This window comes from Cinclus cinclus, chromosome 11 (assembly GCF_963662255.1).
Source record: "Cinclus cinclus chromosome 11, bCinCin1.1, whole genome shotgun sequence".
Classification (NCBI taxonomy): domain Eukaryota; kingdom Metazoa; phylum Chordata; class Aves; order Passeriformes; family Cinclidae; genus Cinclus; species Cinclus cinclus.
In genome coordinates, this window is record NC_085056.1 from 23502049 (window position 1) to 23518313 (window position 16265).

General features: G+C 43.2%; 1 protein-coding gene across 1 annotated transcript; it reads right to left on the reverse strand.

Moving 5' to 3' along the window:
* Positions 1 to 876: 876 nt before the first annotated feature.
* Positions 877 to 12983, reverse strand: CDH5 (cadherin 5). The gene is made up of 11 exons (XM_062500048.1): positions 12789 to 12983; positions 9223 to 9511; positions 9019 to 9135; positions 8172 to 8336; positions 7602 to 7789; positions 5696 to 5949; positions 4979 to 5121; positions 4296 to 4420; positions 2704 to 2812; positions 2178 to 2423; positions 877 to 1370 (listed from the first exon to the last, which is right to left on the reverse strand). Exons 1-11 carry the CDS (start codon positions 12972 to 12974, stop codon positions 877 to 879), a joined length of 2316 nt encoding a protein of 771 aa, XP_062356032.1. The 5' UTR covers positions 12975 to 12983.
* Between the last annotated feature and the right edge of the window lie 3282 nt (positions 12984 to 16265).

Consider the following 16265-nt stretch of genomic DNA (forward strand, 5'->3'; position numbering starts at 1 on the left):
TTGGAGTCTTAACATTCCCTCGATCTCCACATTTCCTGCCCTGCAGGATATGTTCCGTTGTAGAACACTGAGATCCTATTTACAGAGAGAGAAAACAATTTTGCTGCTAGCTAGAGCAAATTCTAGCATGCCAGAAATGTGCCTAAAATTGTTGTCAGGCTGTTAAAAATGACAGATGAAACCAGACTGTGTGTCTAAAAATCCTGTCTAATTTTCTCTTGAGCAACTCATAGATGGAGTAGAAGGCTATAAAGCAATAATAATTAATAGAATGGAAAGAAGGAAAAACTAATGCTTCTTTTTGAAGCATTCTGATTCCATCAATGATGGAATAATTTCTAATACTGGGTGATTGACCATATGTTCCTCCTCTCCTCTACTGGGTAGGCATAAGTGTGGAGTATCAATAAAGATGTTGCAAGAGGGGCAGGCAAAGCAGCCAGCTGGAGATCCAGTTCTGGGGGTGGTTAAAACATCCCTTCCCAATGCCACTGAACCTCTCTCTCTCAGCAGAAGGTGACCTTGGATGCATGTGGATGGGAACAGCATAGGAGGAGAGGAGTGAGGGAGAAACTGGGGACAAAATCAGGAGAAGTGGGGGAGATGGGGAGAGGAGGTGTGTCCTGGAAGACTTGAGCAGGTCACTGAGCAGGAATTTGGAGGCAAAAAAATGAGTGTTAGCAAGGACAGTAGTGCTGGGAGAAGTTAATACAGGTGATCTCCGTGTGTCTTTTTGACCCTACTGCAGTTTTTTTCCACGCCTGTTAGAAATCCTACTATGGCTTGAGGGAAGAGCTGTGAGTTCCTCTTTGGCCACGGGCAGTCTCTTGGTGTCTATCTGTAGCAGGAGGGAGAAAATTCACGGCTAGTTTGAGCTTAATACACAAAATCTTCACTTGGTTCTGATCCATACAACTCAGCTAGCATCTTGAACCTGGGTCCCCAGTCACTGAGAAAGTCATAATCAATGTCTGAGTCTGAGGAGCCCGAGCCCAGCGAGCTGAGGGATTCCGCGATGGACTCGGCGCCTTCGTAGCCATAGATGTGCAGGGTGTCGTAGGGCAGCAAATCCCTGTCGTTGTCAGCCTCATCCTTCTTCACCTCAATCATCATCTCCATCCCCTCAGCGCCAGGGGTGATGTTCCCAGGAGGTTTCTGGACCTGTGCGTAGGCACAGGGAGCGGCTTCCGCCTTGAGGCCGCTCTTGCGGACGGAGTTGAGCACGGACACGTCGTAGCTGGTGGTGTCCATCTCACCCCCTCCCTCCTCGTCATAGGTCACCAGCTGCTCGTGGATCTCTGCCACGCTCCTCCCCAGCCCACCAAGATCCTTCTTGTGCCTCTTTCTCAGCAGAATCAGCAAGGCGATTCCTGCAAAGGAAACTCAGATGAGCGCGTGTGGACAAAGAAGTAAGACATAAAACCAAATTGCACTTAAGACACGTAACATAGACTGAAGTGGTTTTTTTGTTGTTTGGTTGGTTGTTTTTTTCCTGGGGTGTTTTTTTAACCGTATATTTATTTTAAAAATAGTTAAAATTCCTTTTTTACTGTAGGATTAGGTGAAGGAGTTCAGTCTGGACAGGGATTTTCCCCTGACTCTTGAACTGGAATCACAAGTACAAAAGCATGGTGTCACAAGGTCATCGAGTCAACTGGTGCCTTGAACTGGTAAATCTCTTAGTGCCAAGCAACAGATGCTACTTAGGTGGTACTTGCAAAGCAGGCCAGTTCTCAGGCAAGAAAAAAGTACTTGGCCTTCTCTGATAGATTTCAAATGCAGCAAACAGGTACTGCTCTGATTATTTGTTAGAAATATATTTATGTTCACTTTACTGCTGAAAGGGTTTCCAGACTAGTTATGAAAAAGGAACCAAGAATTCTGTTGTTATTGTCCCAGCCCAAATTTGCTGTTTTATCGTTCTATATGAAGCTGGTATCAGTAAATCAAGTATGTTATGTATATGTGCAATAGCCTCTCTAGAGGAGTGAGCAGCTTTGCAGCTGAAGCTGTTCTAACAGGCCAGAGATGAATGCGTGAGATGAATCAAATAGGTACAACATGTCTGGCTTCACGACCATTCCATTGCCACAAATCTTTTGTAGATCTCAGTAAAGAAAGAACAAAACAATCCTCACACTGTAGTGCAGAGAACATTCCAAAAGTCAGATACTCACCAATGATTGTGAAGATGCAGATAAAAATTGCCACCAGTGCTTGAATGCTGACGCCGACCTGCTTTGCTCTCTCCTCACAGAAAGTGAAGTTGCCTTTCTCATTGCACTTGCAGACACTGATGACCAGAGTGTTTGTGCTGGTTAGGTCAGGGTCACCGTTGTCTGAGATGAGCACAGGCAGGTAGTGGAATTTGGCAAGTTCCCGGTTGAATTGTCCGTATTTGACGGTGATGTTAGCGGTGTTGTCTGGAAGAAGCAAGGACATCCCATGAGGTGATAATCTACCAGACTGTCCTCACAGATTACCAGTCAGTTGGTGCCTCTTCCCCTTAAACTCTGCCAGCCTTTCAGGAACCCAGTGAAACTTTGGTTTCATTAAACATACTGTTTTTTCCAGTACATTAAGCCTTTAAAAATAAAGAGTTACTTAGCTCAGCTAGACCAACCAGAGGTCAGTGCTTTTCTTCCCTGAGTCCTAGGGTCCCACTCTGGGGAGCTGAGGAAGGGCATTGCAGGGATACCCTACCGTAGTTCTCAATCAGGGAGAAGTTGCTGTCTTCTGTGGCCAGCGAGTATCTGAAGAAACCTCTGGGTGATGTTTCATCCTTGTCAACAGCTGAAATCCTGACAATTACCTACAAGGATGGAAGAGGTCACAGTTTCCAGTGTGCCTTGTCTCCAGTGATGAAGCATGTGGAGTATTTGAGTTGGACTGTGTGTCCTGTGTAACCTTTCAGTAAAGGGCAGGGCACAAACATCTCAGGATACTCCTCTTTAAGCTTTTTCAGGTAAGCAATTTCTTTGTGGGTCTTCAAAAAGACCAGTTTTGCCTCTTAAAATTTAATGTAATGAAAACTCGTAAAAAGCCTCATTTTTAAAGACATATGCCTTGTTGGAATGTCTAAGATAGTGTTTTCTGAAGTCCTCAGCCTACTCTGAGGTGTGATTGTCTTTCTTGGAATGCCATTGAGACTGCCATGCCTGAAGAACATACTTGGGTTTTGAAATCTTCAACCTGATGTACATTAGATGTATAAAATACAAAAAATGTGTCTGGTTATGTCCCAAAGGTATTGTAAAAATTACAGGTGAAGTTAATACCTTGCATTTTCTATCAGAGTCCAGGCAGTGACAGTGTCTTGGTTCCAGCCAGGAAAGAGTTCTTTTTTTTTTTCAGTAGCTGGGAGTGGGCACAGTGGTTATTCTTGATCACCTCATGTCATTTCTGGGAGAGGAAAGGGACTCTTCATGGAGAAGGGGTTTCTTGTTTGAAGGAGTGGTGAGATAATCCTGTTGCTGAGCCAGAGGGAGCACTTTGGGTGGTGTGGCTGCTCCACACTGTCTTTATATATATGTGTACACGCACATTTCTGTTATTTATATTGTTGCTATTACTGTTCATTTTCTTATGCCATTACTGTTAACAGTAAATTGTTCTTATCTCAGTCCATGATCTTTTCCTTTTGTGCTGTCAATTCTCCTCTCCATCCTGCTGCAGGGGAAAAGGGGGCAAGCACAGGGTGTGTGGTTTGGTGTTTCAGTGGGAACACTAAACTGGGAGGTACCATCCCTAAACCACGTCACAAAGTGTCTCAATTAAACAATGTGTTCGGTGTGGGCTGAACACTTGTGTCTGAGGCCAAGCAGGCAAATCCAAAATACCAACACCGTAGTGCTGCCAAGTGGTAACACAATTTGCATGTGCAGATCCGTGCACTCTAAGAGTACAGAATAATGTTCCATGCACCAATGTTTCTCTTACTAGTTTGAAATGGTTTCCTCCTCAGTATCACATTCAAGCATTTGTGTGATAGAACTGGGTTGCTGATTCTTGCTGTGCAAAGCTTGACTGTCCTTCATGGCTCAACTGTTTATACACAGATGTGAGAGCCTGGGGGGAGAGGAGCAGTGCAGCCCATGTGTGCAAGCAGATAAAAGTCAATATTCCAACAGTGCAATATCCTTAAGAGATATTCCTGACCACTGGTGTTTTGGAAATCAGTGAAATGATCAGGTGTTTTGGCATGAAACCTGAGACTCGCTTTTATTAAAAGACACCTTTCACTTGAGCTGACAAGCAGCAATTCAGGTTTCTGGGAAAAGCTCTCCCTGTCTCACCTTTCCAGGTGCAGCATTTTCACATACTCGAGGTTCATCAGGAGAAACAAGCTCTGGAGCATTATCATTCACATCATCAACTATGACATGAACGTGGGCGTGTGACTCTCTGTCGGAAAGGCGGCCTGGAATGACAACAAGAGAGCAAGGCTGAAGTCCCAGTGCTGGCTAAACTCCCCACACTTTGTGCCCAGTTCTGTGCCTCCCACACGATGAAGAATTTCTAGCTCCAACTTCAGCCTGTAATCTGAGATTTAGATATTTTCCTAAAATGTCTCCTAGTGGTTAAATCATCAAGGATCTCTCAGGAATAAAATGACAGTAGCTTATGGCTTCCTGATTGTCCCACTGCATGGTGATGGATTGAGCATCGTTCTCTGGCACTAAAGCAACATGGACAGAACAGGCCATGTCTATATTGTGAAATATCAAGCCAAGTTGGGACTGGCCTTCCCCACTCCCTGGAGCTGAGCAAAGCCTGGGGCCAAACCTTAAAATGATCTCTGACCTGTTTGTAGGGACTTGTTTGACTGGGAAGATGAAGATGCAAACCTTGAAGCTTTCCTTTCATTCCTAGCTCAGTAGGAACTGGCTGCCAGGTTGTGCCTTTCCTTTCTGTTGGAAAGCCCTGTTGGAAAGGTGTACCTGGATTTCTTTCAAACTGGGAAATGGGTGGCACTTACCATCTTCAAGGATCTCCACAGCTGCCACAGTGATGTTGTATGAGGAGCTGAATTCTCTGTCCAGAGGCTTGGGAAGTTGAATAACTCCATTATTGGATACCCTGACGTAGTCTCCGTTAGGACTTGCTCTACGCTGAATGTATCTGTTTTTTGTTTAAAACAAGATATGTCAATGCAGGGCTGATAATGTTGTGTTTCACTTCATTTCTTCTCAGAGGGAGGTCAGAGAGTTCTTGTGTGACAAATTACATTAATATCTTGACCAGGAGGGCTGAGAACGTTGCCCTAAACTGTGCAAGCTGTGAGAGTGAAATACATCTGTCCGAGGAGCTTCCAGATTATTGTACTTTGCCCTTTCAGAAATCTATTTTCTCTCTAAGCACATGCTTGAGAGACCTCTTACAATAAAAAATATAACAATACATTATAACAGTGTAAAAATATCCAGGTTGATTATTTTTTTCCCTAAATGTGCATATGTTTTATCAGTAAGTCCATGTGGTAATTACATGGGTAAATGAAATTTATATTCAGCTTTTGGTGAGCATGGATATCCATGGCCACAGTGCTGGAAAAATTAAATTCGATTTTTTTTTTTGTATGGCATGCCAATTCTTAAAAAAATAGGGCCAAAGTCTGGATTCTTTGTCAAATTCTTGGCACTATTAGTGGATACTGAACTTTTAAATAGAATTGCTAAAGCTGGTGTTGTTTTACCTGATTTTCCGTTTAGCTGTGTCGGGGTCCTCTGCGTGAACTGAACCAAGTGTTTTAACTTCTGCGTGATTTTCCCTCACTTTAAATTCATATGGCAGTCTGGTGAAGACAGGAGGCTCATCCACGTCGGTGACTTCGATGGTGACTGTGGAGATGCTCCGGGGGTTGCCAGGTTTGAAGTGCCGGAGGTTAACCGTGGGGTCTGTGGCCTCAATGCTAAACCTGTATTCTGATACCGTTTCGAAGTCCAGGGGCTGAAAAAAAAGAAGAGAGTTACAGGTATTCCCCCATTGGTGATGTCTAAGCAAACTTTCCATTGTCTCTCTGTGCAGATTTAAGATCTGTGCTCTAGTTCATGTTTGGCAATGTTACCAGATTTTGTCTTGTCTGGATCCATGGGAGAGCATTTCCCAGCTGAACTCTATCATAGCATGGCTCCAACTACCTCTGGTATGGAACAGATTTATCCAGTAGCTTAAGTTTGACAAAATAATTTTCTTTTGGATTAAATAAATTTCTTTTTATAATGCTGTAACTACCAAAACTTGGTTAGCTCCTGTCCCCTAAAGGCTGGAGAAAAGATTTTCCTCTTGGCTTTGTGTTCTGAAGGCACTCAAGGCAGATTGCAGATCTGTACTGGCTGACAGCTGGGGCATTTAGTGACAAATGACATCCTCTTCCCTGTTTTTCCCCTTGTCTGAGACTATAAAAGGCCTCACACAATGGGAGGAAGGCCAGGAGCTCGGGCAGTAAGAAGTGCTGAGATTCTAAAGACACTGAGATACACAGTAGTTATGGTGACTCTTGTTTTTCTCTTTGAGTAGACATTGCAAAGGGAAGTGATGGGATTTATCCAGCAGCTGACATTTTATCTCACATGGCAGTGTATTTAAATTTATGGCATGTGCATTGCCAAAAACACATTGCAAAACAAGGTGGTGAACTTTGCCCACAACGTGTTGGAGGAGGAGCTGGTTCCAAATCCTTCTGGGAGTGTGTGTGTGCTCCTCCACTGGGCAGGCTGTGCACCAGGTGAAGGAGGGCTGCTCATACCCAGTGTGACCACAGCCAAGGATTTTACTGCCAGTCTTGAAATCTTTGGTACTGTTTTTCTTGAATGTTTTCTCTTCTTAATGATATTTCTAGTCTTAGCAGTTACAGAGAGACATTTGGAAGGGAAAAACACATTCCTGTCAATCTGAGGATTACAGGACCTGGTTTATAGTCTGCTCTCCTATTTTTTTTTTAACATCAAATCAGTGAAATCAATGAAGTCTTGCTTTGGCAATGCTCTGCAGCAGTCCCTCAGTTCAGATCAAGGGGATTTGAGAATTAAAAAAAAGAAAAGAAACAACAAAGAACAGATCCTAATAAAGGCTTTGGAGAGTCTTAAAGACTTGTAAGAAAGTAGTGGAGAAGCTCTGGAAACACCTTGAGGAAAGTAAGGGAGCTGTGGCTCAGATTAGAGCAAATGCCAGACTGCAGAGACTTTTAGAAAAGAGATCAGGTGGACTTGTTCACATTTTCTGCTTTGGTTGCACGTGGGCTGCAGAAGTGAAGGATTCTTTGACTCGCCCAGTTGGTTCAACTCCTGAATCACTGCCTCTTTGAAGCATCCAACCACTTGAAGTTTGGGAGGAGCCCACAGTACATAACCTGAATATCTGACACAGCCCCCACTGCAATCTGCAGTAATTCTGGAGTTTTTCAGGTCTGGAGGTTGAAAAGGACTAGAAATCAACAGCTCTTCTTCTCTCAGAGCTTGGAGAGCTGGCGTTCAGGATCAATATATTTCATGCTGAATTTCATGTGTTTCCATTTTTTCCTGCTGCTAGTCCTAAATCAAAAAAGCCTGTTGTTATACATGGAAAACCACAATAATAATATTTGTTACAGGGAAAAGTACCTTCTTTGGCCTAATGATTCCTTCATTTGTGTATGGATTTGCTACAATGTCAAAGGTGTCCCTGAACTCTCCTTGGATAAAGCTGTATCTTGTATTTCTGTGCTGTGGTTCATCAATATCTTCTACTTTGACTCTGCCAACTTCTCCTCCTACTGAAATGTTTTCAGGAACTTTAAAGTGAAATGATGCTGCAAAAAAAAAAAAAAAAGAAAAATACATAAGGAACGTGTACATAGAAGTCAGAACTTAGTTAAAACTGTTCTTACTTGACAGATGCAAATAAAAATATTTCATTGAGAATTTAGAACTCTGTATCTCTAAGACATATATAGCTATAAATAATACTCTGAATTGTCAAGATCTTTAGCAAAGAATGAAATTAATACTGATTTTTGTTTTCTGCTAATTGCCCAGGAAACGTGGCTCTGGCTGAAACACAGAAGAGCTTCTGAACATGTAAAGTTCTTTTGGCAATTTTTAAGGAAAGCTGAATTGTGCTGGACTGTGGGCTAAGCCCATGTTTGTGTCAGCCCTGGTTTCAGGGTGGCTCAGAGGCTGTGTGGCACTCACAGTGTTTGAACACTGGGAAGTTGTCGTTGATGTCAGACAAGGTGATGATCACCGTGGCTGTGCTGGAATCCCCAGAAAAACCCGGAGCATCTTTGGCTCGAACAACAATCTCATATGTTGACTTTGTCTCTCTGTCTAGATTGGGCTCTTTTGTATAAATCACACCTGTGAAAAAATAATATTGAATACAATTAGATTTTGCAGCACATCCAACATCTCTTCAATTTTGACAGCAATTTTTTACCTTTTTCTATCTCCACACATTCAGCTTTAAGTGCCAATTTTACAGTGGTATTTTTCAAGAAATGTTAAAGATTTTTCTGCGTGATGGAATATTCAGGAGACTTCATGCAGAATATTCCTTTTAATGGATTTTTAACCTCTTTACCTGCGTTCTTGGTCTAGAAAACTAGCATGGTTACAAGAGATACTGGCACTGGTTTTAAAACTAGGCAAAATTTAAGCTTGAAAGTTTAGGAGAGCAAACAATTATTGATTACTGAGTGCTGCTTCAGCATTTGTGTATTCCCTTTTCCAGTATCTATGCTGAACTGAAAACATGAACTCATCTCAGTTCCTCATCAGTCTTTGCATAAGTGGAAAAAAAAATGACCTTTTATCTTCTCATTTTGTTCATGGCAGCTGATATCCTGATTTTATTAGTTCATTTCCAGAGGCAGACAGTAGCACTGTTGAGTGTGAATGAAGAGCCTCTCAAATTAATATTTAAAATGGTATTTTTTTAATGATTATTCCTCTTTTCCAGAATGAAAAATTCTTAAAACTGTGTTTTCTTTGAAGGGTATGGTATGGACAAAGTGTAAGGACATTTGTGTGTCTGACTTACCAGAATCATCAATGGTGAAATATTCACTTCCTGTGGTGACTTCATAGGTCACCGTGGCATGACCTGACACTGTGGGGTCATCAGCATCCACAGCTGTCACTTTGGTGACTGAGGTTCCTAGAAAAGGATTTACAAGGTGCATATTAATATAAATGGTGCTTTTTAATGGCAGCCGTGAAGGGAGATGGGTGACAGAGGACACACCTACTGGGGACATCTCTGGGACAGACCCATTGAACACCTTCTGTACAAACACAGGAGCGTTGTCATTGATATCATACACCTTGATGATGAATTTGGAGGGCTGCTCCAGGGACCTGTTGTTTGTTCTGTCAATGATGAGGGCTGTCAGCTCATACTCTGCCTTCTTCTCCCTGTCCAGCCTCTCGAAGGCATAGACGTCCCCACTGGTCTCCTCCACCTTGAAGATGGTGTTGGCATATTCACCCTTGATGATGTACTTGGCGTTGTTGTTCCTTACACTGGATGTGATCTGGAAGGAAAGTGTAATTCAGAGAGATAAAGGTGCAGTCTGGTTCTCCCAGAGGATTCACACGGTCAGGAATTCCTCATGACACTGGGAACCAGAGCAGCCCTCAGGACTTGTGCTGTCAGCTGGGGCAGCACTGGGCAGCAGCACAGCAGCAGCTGGGCTTAGAGGATGGCACTTCACCCATACTGAAACTTGCTTGCTTATACAGAGCAAACCTTTTTTTAAATCATACCTCATGTTTCCTAAAGGTATAAATTGTCCATGCAGTCAACACTTACAAGTAATTAACTACATTATGTCTGAAATAACATGAGGCACCATTCAGTCTGAGTTACTCTTGTCTGCAACTTTCTGCTGTCTACCAGGGGTTTTTGCTCAATTTCACAGGATTACAGGAGGAAATCTGTATTCACAGCTCCTGCCATTATTTAGCATTTACCTCTGTTCCTTAGCATTTAGCAAAATTCCTTCCATAGCTGACAGCTTTCTTGTGCTCAGTCACATGCAATCCTTTAATAGGCAGTCTTCAGGCTCATGCTATGACAGGAAGGTTGTATTTCCACCCCACAAATTTTAAAATTTAAGGTTATATGGTAAGGTTATAAGGTAAATATAAGGTTAAGTGGAGAGGGGATGTGGTAAGAGGAATGAGCATTAATTGGTTTTAAGACATAATTTAATCCAATTTTAAATGCTTTTGCACACTACTTGATTTGCATATAATGTAATGATGCTTCCCTTTCTATACCCTCACACATACAGGGTCACTGCTAGAAGGTTTAAATGGCAATTTTCCATGCACTATTATCAGCATTCTTATTTCAGGCAGCTTATTATCAAGGATTGCTGGGTTTCACCAAGTATTTCCAGCCTTTTGTTACTGATGTTATCATAAATGTCACCTGTTGGGTGTTCAGGATTTGTTTTATCTTGTTGTCATTTACTGTTGAGCACTGTTTAAATTTGGGTTTTCTCTTTTGAAATGTGTCATTAATATTTCCACCCCTCATTCCTTAATCATGCTGCTGGGACTGTTGGAGAGCAGTTCACACCTCCCGAGATGCCACGTGAGAAAAAACCCCATCCTTGTCTCAAAGATACGATAGGCTGTGCCTTCTTTTCTGTGCCCTCTTTGCTGGGTTAGGAACTGGCTGGATGGCCAGGCCCAGAGAGTGGTGGTGAACGGTGCTGCAATCCAGCTGGGAGCCAGTCACCAGTGGTGGCCCCCAGGGGTCTGTGCTGGGGCCAGTCCTGTTCAATGCTTTTATTGATGACATGGATCAGGGCATTGAGTCTTTCACTAGCAAATTTGCAGATGACACTAAGCTGGGAGCATGTGTCCATCTGTTGGGAGGTAGGAGGGCGCTGCAGAAAGACCTGGAATGGTTGGATGGATGGGCAGAGTCCAATAGGATGAAGTTCAACAAGTCCAAGTGCCGACTCCTGCATTTTGGCCACGATAACCCCTTGCAGTGCTCCAGGCTGGGGACAGTGTGGCTGGACAGTGCCCAGGCAGAAAGGGACCTGGGGGCACTGATGGACAGCAGCTGGACATGAGCCAGCAGTGTGCTCAGGTGCCAAGAAGGCCAATGGCTCCTGGCCTGTGTCAGGAATGGTGTGGCCAGCAGGAGCAGGGAGGTCACTGTTCCCCTGTACTCAGCACTGGTGAGGTCACACCTCGAGTGCTGTGTGCAGTTCTGTCCCCTCAGCTTAGGAAGGACATGGAGGGGCTGGAGCTTGTCCAGAGGAGGCAACGAGGCTGGTGAGGGGCTTGGAACACAAACCCTGTGAGGAATGACTGAGGGAGCTGGGGTTGTTCAGCCTGGAGAAAAGGAGACTCAGAGTGACCTTTTCACTCTCTACAGCTCCCTGAAAGGTGTTTGTAGTCAGGTGGGGTTGGTCTCCTTCCCCAGGCAGCACTGACAGAACCACAGGACACAGTCTCAAGCTGTACCAAGGGAAATAGAGGTTGGATATTAGGGAGAAGTTTTTTACTGGAAGAGTGATAAAGTACTGGAATGGTCTGCTCAGGGAGGTGGTGGAGTCAGCATCCCTGGATGGGTTTTAAAAAAGACTGGATGTGGCACTCAGTGCCTTGGTCTGGTTGAGGTGTTAGTGCTGGGTTGGACTCAATGATCTTGAAGGTCTCTTCCCACTTGGGCATTCCGTGATTTCACTGAATTCTTTCTCAATGTTGATGTACCTATTCAGTGTAAATAGCATAAACTTCTCAGAATGCCTTTTCTGGTGCTGAGGATGAACACAAAGGAAAGCACACAGGTGGTGCAAGATGAAATCCAAATGTGCCAGCACATTCCTGCAGCTGTCACTCAGCCCTGCCTTGCTGCTGGGGCCTTTTGTTACAGGGTTTATCAAGGGCTCAGTGCTGCGGGGGCCCCAAGCAGCCACTGCAGGAGCCATCAGGAGATTGGGCTGCTGAAACACCCAGAGCTGGACAAAGGCAATTATTCTTGCTTAGGACAGCTCCAGCAATAGAAGCTGTTCCTCAGTCTGGGGATGAATTGGTCTGAAATGAAGCAGAGATGCCCCATGGAGGATGAGAAGACCCTGTGCTGGACTTTGCTGAGATATCCCTGACAGATGTGAATGCTGTATAGGGCAGGGAAACGCTCAGCTGCATTTATCTGCCAAGTGTCACAGTACATCCCTTTGAAAGACTGCACTGGCAGAACTTTCCCTGGGCAATATGCAGCTGATAATAAGCTTTTATGAGCATGCCCAGAGGAAAATGAATTTGCCACCAGGCCAATGCTTGTTAGTATTTTTAAAAAATTATTTGCTTTCTCTTTGTGCAACAATATTTTTGATTGTGTAACAATATTTCAAAACATAGCAGTCGTGCTTCATGTACAAGCTGAGAGACGTAAACTGTGTTTTTGAATACAGATATTTTTATTTGCTGATCTCTGAGGTTACAGAAAGAATCTCACGCTGCCAGAAAAATCCTGACATGCATCAGGCCCAGACTTCCTTCCTAACCATGTACCTGCAGGTAATGTGGCTGTTCCTGCATTTGGAATCCCCAGACTTGCTATTCCCTTAAATTTACTTGTGTTCTTCAAAGGAATTAAAATTCCTTTGGCACCCTCTTCATTTACTCTTTGCCCACATTTTGAAGGTTTTAACATGTTAATATGTGGGTATTAAATCCCATTTCTGTTTCCTTTCCATTTCTCCTGCCTAGACTGCAAACAAATACTGCTTTTCAATATCCTAATTTGCTGTTTTTAGTCACTGCTGACAGGTTGCTGCTTACCTTGCCAACATGGTGTGGCAAAGGTGTATCAATCTCTTCTTTGATGTGCATTTGGTTCCATATCCAGTCTCTCTTCTGGCGTTTGTGGCTAACATTTGAACAAAGGTTTTGGGTTGATTTCTGACTTCCTCCGTCAGCAAATGCTGGAGCCAAGAACAAGGACAAAAGTAGAATAAGGTGGCTCATCTTCTTCTGTAGCCTAGAAAGTAATACAGAAATGCAAAAAGATAAATAAGAACAGAATCAGATTCAGCAGAGGGAGCACATGTAGAAGTGCAAGTGGACATTCTTTCTGCCAGGAAGTTTGATCACTTTGTTTCTTTTCATTTGCCTCAACACCAAAATTTGAAGGCTTCTTCCTTCTATGGAATAGTTTTACCTGGATGAAAACTGTAGAAACCAACACAAAATGTTTCAATTAAATAAGAAGTCAGTTCTGAATGCTGGTATAAGAGGCAGCATCCCCCTGAGTGACTGCCATTGCTCTGAGGAGCAGTTTCAGAGCTGAGGTCCCCGTTGTGCACAGGGCTAGGGCAGCCTGGCACCACGGCTGAGGTCGAGGTAACTTCACTTGAAATGAAATGTTCAGGCTTGACAAACCCAAGTGCAGAGTTTTGACATGCTCTGACACAAAATATGCTATAGTCAATATCTTCCTATGGAAAATATTGATTTAGAAAAAAAACCCTGTTTTTTAAATTTTTTTTTATTTTTTTTTCTTTTTGGTGGAAAAAGTTATTTATGTGAAATTTTCCATCAATTCCAAGTACAATACACCAAGTTATCATTCTTTAAGGGCTCATCTATTGATTCAACTCCTTGTCTTCTGAAGCTTTTGGAGATTCACATAAAGTTCCTTTATCCTCTGTTCCCAGACTTTAACACCTTTTAAATGATAATTTGTGAAATTATTTTCAGGTGAAACCATATTTTTGCATCCTGTGTTAATATTAGCAAACTTTAGGCCTGACTTTCATATCACAGGAGTTATTTTAATGTATCAAAACTGATTCATCTTCTTACTAAATTTCCTGTTCCTGATATAAAGGACTGTCAGGGAACTTTAACACTCAAGTAATCAGACATTAAATTGCACATAAATGACTTTCCATTAGCTTTTAGGAGCTGTCAGCATGCACGTCAAAAATAAACCTGCTAATTGTGATGAGAAGTTGACATCACACAGTCTGCTAGATGTGAGATTAAATTAATATTTTTGTCAGGAAGGTGCTGAGATGTTTCCAAAATTACTCTTTGGTAACTAGGCAATCAGTGCTATCCCATCGTGCAGCATCAATGTCAGTAAAAATGATTTTATTTACCATGAAATGTTGCTTTGCTGTACTTTTCTCTCTCCCACATTGTTGTACATAAATTGAGAAATGTTCCTCCTTTGTGGCTGTGTAGGAAGTGACCGAATAAGGTGCCTTTGAAGCTGCTTTTTGATAGACAAGCTGTGTTTGATAATTCTGGATTCAAACAAAGCCTTTAAATTTAGCCAGTTTTTTTCTATTCTATGCCCTTAGCTTGACTTTGAATATTTTTAGAAAAATGAGTATGATTTAGTTGTTTTTCTATACTTTATTTGTGTAGATGAACATATTACAACTGGAAACTGGGAGGCAGTGATATGGTTCTGTTGTGATTGCATAAGTCTGACTTTTATGCATAAAACCACGAAACACGATAATCAAAGGAAGCCATTGGACAGTGGCAAGCAGTACAGGCTGTGGTTTTGCCAAAGAACAGACTGAAGTGTTTAAAGAGCCTTTTTCTCTCGTTCCTGTGCTGAGTGGAGCTCTCCTGTAGTGCTGAGCTGCTGCTTGGAAGTTTTAAAGCAGAAAGTGCTGACTGAATCTGTTCATGTGTGCATGTGTGAGTCTATACGTGTGCATTTCAGCTGAAACTTGAGCTACCCCTTTCACTTAGCATGTCCATCTCTGTGTTTGCAGATTTTAAGGAGGCTTCAATTCCTTTAATTCCTGATTAATGGACTCCTTGTTAATAGCTGTCCAACCTCTGTGGGAAGTGAAGGGTTCCTTGGGCAGGAGTTTGGAGGTCCTTGGCTGCCCTCTGGCCCTGCAGCTCCAACACAGACCGAGGTGGGAGAGCCTCTTGCAAAAATTGATTTCTGCTTCAACTTTGGCATCTTTCAAGCTGCTGGTTTTGGGAAAACAAGAGTGCACACTTGGGCTCTTTGCTCACTCTTCTCCAGGGACATGGGAGGTGTGATCCTGGGGACACTTTCCCAGCCATGCACGTTTCCATGTGGCAGCCTTTGCTGCTGAGCCTGTCGCTGATTCCTCACGATGTTCAGGAATGCCCTTCCCTGGCAGCACTCACAGAGCAGGGTGGGATGAGGGCTCCGTCCTGGTGGGAAGGCCACTTTCCCTGGATGCCAGCTGGACTAAATGCTCCCTTTACTGGCCATGACAGTTTTCCTTCCCAGCAGCTATCTCCTGAGTGCCAGAGGCAGCAGCAGAAGGGAACATTCCCATGCCTGAGCAGGAGAATGCATTCCCGTGGAGTCAGAAGCAAGAACGTTTCTGAGGGATAACAGGGGATTATTAACAGCTGGTGTTAACCTGGGATTTTTGAGCTTTCTGTGCTTTCTGGCACTGACCCCCAGGAGAGCACTGCTTTTGACCTGAGGCCTTGGAGAAGGCTTCCAAATTTGAGTGATGGAGTTACGGGTGTGTAGTTAAATAGAAGTGGATTTTTAATAGAGGTCACTGAGGCACTCACCACCCTGAAATTAACATGGAAGACAAAATAATAAGCACAGCACAGATTTTTCCAGGTTCCTGACAGCACTCAAACATCGTGGCCATGCCAATCAACCTTCATTTTGACCAAACAGTTACATACCACAATGTAATTCCACAGGAATGTCTCAAAAATCAAAACAAATAATAAACCAGCCTACATAGCTCAAAGGCTCAAGGCATTCTTGATGAATTAGAGTATATATCACACCTTTAGCATCCCTCATTCTCCCACAAGTCAAACGATCATTAAAAAAAACACACCAAACTTTAAAATCCCTTTTGGATAAAACAAAGAAGGGGAGAGGCACACATTTACACATTTTCCTTTTTTCCTGTAGGGATCAGCTTTTTCTTTCTACCTGTGTCTGCTGGGGAAGCCAGGACTGAGGGGAGGGAATCAGGTGCATCCCTTGAAGCAAGGACCCCCAGCTTCCAGCACAGCTTGGGAATGCAGGTGAATCTCCTGGATGCTCCACGAGCCCCTGCCCTGCTCTGCCCTCACACAGCCCCAGTTATCCCTCTGTCCCTGGCTGATTAACCCAACAGTTCCAGCTTCCTTTCATCTAACCAGGCACCATAAATGTTCCTGAAAGTTAGCAGGGAATGGTTTATTCAAGCAGTTGAATTTCTTACTTTGATCTTAAATTTTCTTCCAGCAAATGATGGGTTCTCCCACCCATATTATTCATTTTATGGGTTGAGTTATTTT

Excerpts from the sequence above, each read along its gene's own strand:
- CDH5 (XM_062500048.1), bottom strand. The coding sequence starts at position 12,974 with ATGAGCCACCTTATTCTACTTTTGTCCTTGTTCTTGGCTCCAGCATTT. Across the intron at positions 4,421-4,978 it reads TGTGGAGATCCTTGAAGATG|GCCGCCTTTCCGACAGAGAG; the intron begins GTAAGTGCCACC and ends TTGTCATTCCAG. Across the intron at positions 2,424-2,703 it reads CTCCCTGATTGAGAACTACG|ACAACACCGCTAACATCACC; the intron begins GTAGGGTATCCC and ends TGCTTCTTCCAG.